Genomic DNA, 3,323 nt, shown 5'->3' on the forward strand with positions numbered 1-3,323 from the left:
CTCTAAGACTAGAACCTCCAAGACCATCGACCAGCTCCACCAGGACAGAGTCCAGCAACTTCAATACGAACCAGAATATTTGGCCTTACAACCCAAATACCTCTGCATTGCACAGGGCTCTAATCGGACACCACTGCGACGTGTCCTAGACTTAGACAATCAGTCACCTTTGCATTGAGTAGTATTCTATAGTGACACTAGAGCCGAGCCAGAAATAAATCTGAGACGTGGTAGCAGCATCAGGGAGAGACGTGACTGTGTTTATACTTCGATCAAGGTTTGTGTTTGTTTTGATGTTTACATTAACACGTTAATTGTTACCGTTAGCTCCTCATCATAATGTTACTGTTAGCCGAGTAACATTGAGGAGCTCATGCTTGAGGAGCGAATTCAGCTCCTCAGAAACAATATCAATATCATGTGAATGTTGGCTTCTTGTGTTTCAGCTCTGTGAAGTGTGAATCAACATGAGGTGTGGATATCTGTTGTGGCTGATCGCTGTAGTGTGCATGTTTGGACTGGGTAAGGTCAATGACAATCAATAAGTATAAATATTGATACACAATATATAAGCACCAAATAAGTATAGTTTTGATAACACAATACATTCACAGCAATATTTTTGTATTTATTATTATTGTGGGATCGCTTTAGCGATCACACTAATGTTATCTTCACTAGTTATTATTATTCCGCCCGTTTTTGGATTGGTCAAGCTTCACGTGACATCACAATATGTAATATAAATAGGTAAGACAGAATCAATCAGGAACAGTACTTTCTAGTGTGATACTATCAACATTCATCCTTAGCGATCCCACACTGTTTCTTCAGGAACAGTACTTTCTAGTTGTGGGATCGCTTCAGCGATCACACTAATGTTATTGCCACTAGTTGTGGGATCGCTTCAGCGATCACACTAATGTTATTGCCACTAGTTATTATTCCGCCCGTTTTTGGATTGGTCAAGCTTCACGTGACATCACAATATGTAATATAAATAGGTAAGACAGAATTAATCAGGAACAGTACCTTCTAGTGTGATACTATCAATATTCATCCTTAGCGATCCCACACTGTTTCTTCAGGAACAGTACTTTCTAGTTATTATTATTATTCCGCCCGTTTTTGGATTGGTCAAGCTTCACGTGACATCATAATATGTAATATAAATAGGTAAGACAGAATTAATCAGGAACAGTACTTTCTAGTGTGATACTATCAACATTCATCCTTAGCGATCCCACACTGTTTCTTCAGGAACAATACTTTCTAGTTATTGTCTCCGCCTGAGGCGGAGAGTATGTTTTCGCTTCGTCCCGCTGTGTGTCCCCCCCCCCCCCCTAGCCAAGCTAACATTGGTCAAGCTCCACGTGACACATGACAATATGTTGACACCAATGCTTTTGATTGGCTAGAGGGACGCATGACGAAATAAAATCCTATAAATAGGTGTGTCACTTCAAAAAGCCATTTATGCTTTTTGAAGTGAGGTAAGACAGGATCAATCAGTCTTGATTGGAACAGTACCTTCCAGTACAAATCACCCGTCCGTGCGTGTGTGTGTCCCTCTGAGAACACCTAACATTGGTCAGTTTCACGTGACCCTGTATCTCATTAGTTATTGTTATGATAATATAATTGCTATGATATAGTAACATGTTCTATTTTAAGTAAGAATTAGAACATTCCTAGAGAACTATGGTTAAAGATAGGGTAAGTGATTTCATTTGATTAAAATAGCACGGGTCTGCTGGCGGAGACTTGTGCTCCGAGGAGCACATTTTCTAGTTAATGATATTATTATTTTGTTGTATAGGTGTGGGTCTGCAGTGTTACTCGTGTCCTGCTGGTGCTGAACGCTGTAAGAACGTGCAGACATGTACAGGTGGACTGAACTCCTGTCTGAAACTGAACGCCAAAACTGGTGAGGCGCGCGCACACGCACACACACACACACACACACACACACACACACACACACACACACACACACACACACACACACACACACACACACACACACACACACACACACACACACACACACACGATTTGGTGTGGACAAAAACAATTTAAGTGGTTAATCCCTGTATAATGCAGTAGTAATTATGTGTATTGTTTCTTTCCAGGCATGGTGTTCTCCAAGTGCATCAATTACTCAGACTGTGTCTTCCAGAAGTTGGCATCAAACGTCCTATACCCTGGCAGAGGCTTTACTTACGAATGCTGTCAGACACACCTCTGTAACTCCTCCCACTCTCTAAGAGCCAGCCCACTGATTGGTCTGCTGGCTGGCATGGCTGCACTCTGGTGGGCCATGCACTAAAGCAGTCAGTGGTTCCCAAATGTGGGGTCTGCATAGAGACCCCCAGGGGTCCTTGTTCTAGTTAAATAAACAAACCTTTGACATTTGTACTCATGTGTGGACTCCCTTTTTGCCATGTATTCCCCTAGTACAGTACATGACACACTGACATACAAGTATTGTGTATAAAGGTCCCAGGTTCTATGTGTCGTTGTGTCCCTGAGCAAGACACTTAACCCTTAACTGCTCCGCACTCCTCATGGGCCCTCATGAATGTGGGCAGCACTCAGCTGGGTCAAGCTAAAAACTGAAGTTCCCCTGCGGGATGAAATGGGTGTCAAAAAAAGAAGCCAGTGAAAATGCTTATGAAAGTAAAAAGTTATTTATTTCTAGTGTTACTGAAAAATATGTGGCTCACCATCTGTATAATGAAGCTGGTGATTAAAATCTCATAGCCGACAGGCATGATACCATACCATAAAAAATAAGATCCAGGTGACTAAAAAACTGTTTTTCTTTCTGCAAGAGAGATCATTCTAATTTAATGTATTAAGTATTAACCACTTACTGTAAACCGTCTATACCAGAACTATAGCATATCTAAGACTACAAGCTCACAATGCATCGCGTCTATTTCTGGCGAATGTCCCCCCTACAAAAGGGATTAATAAAGAAAAGTAGTTTTTAAGTATAGTGTACAAATACCTTTAAGTAGACCTTTTTGCATGCCTATGAAGATCAATGTATCTCTCAAAATCTTAATCTTAATCATAATACATCTTAATTTCTCAAATTGGGACCAAAATCCCAGAGGGAGGCCTGCATGCATTTTGCAAATCAGTTCTTGGTTGAGTTGTGGGAAGCGGAGATTTCAACTGGCTTTGGCAGGAAGATTTGACAGTCCATCAAAATGCTGTTTCCTTTTAAACAATTCATAACAAAGACACTGGATAAGTGGGGCCCTGGATGTTTGACGTTTGGCGTTATCTATGCATTCAGCCGTCTCCTACGACTC

The 3,323-nt window shown here is 41.2% G+C and overlaps 1 protein-coding gene across 1 annotated transcript; it reads left to right on the plus strand.

Annotated features, from left to right (window-relative positions):
* Positions 1-441: 441 nt before the first annotated feature.
* LOC308089987 (CD59 glycoprotein-like) lies at positions 442-2,354 on the plus strand. Its single transcript, XM_080434988.1, has 3 exons — positions 442-522; positions 1,820-1,927; positions 2,133-2,354. The coding sequence occupies exons 1-3, from the start codon at positions 468-470 to the stop codon at positions 2,327-2,329; spliced, it is 360 nt and encodes a 119-aa protein (XP_080291114.1). The 5' UTR covers positions 442-467; the 3' UTR covers positions 2,330-2,354.
* The last annotated feature ends 969 nt before the right edge of the window (positions 2,355-3,323 follow it).

Source organism: Gymnoscopelus braueri (genome assembly GCF_963280865.1).
Source record: "Gymnoscopelus braueri genome assembly, chromosome: 8".
Classification (NCBI taxonomy): domain Eukaryota; kingdom Metazoa; phylum Chordata; class Actinopteri; order Myctophiformes; family Myctophidae; genus Gymnoscopelus; species Gymnoscopelus braueri.

What these genes read in the sequence shown, in the direction of transcription:
- LOC308089987 (XM_080434988.1), top strand. Translation starts at nt 468, where the DNA reads ATGAGGTGTGGATATCTGTTGTGGCTGATCGCTGTAGTGTGCATGTTT. An exon ending in AGTGTGCATGTTTGGACTGG is followed by an intron (nt 523 to 1,819) that starts GTAAGGTCAATG and finishes TTTGTTGTATAG; the next exon opens with GTGTGGGTCTGCAGTGTTAC. An exon ending in GAAACTGAACGCCAAAACTG is followed by an intron (nt 1,928 to 2,132) that starts GTGAGGCGCGCG and finishes GTTTCTTTCCAG; the next exon opens with GCATGGTGTTCTCCAAGTGC.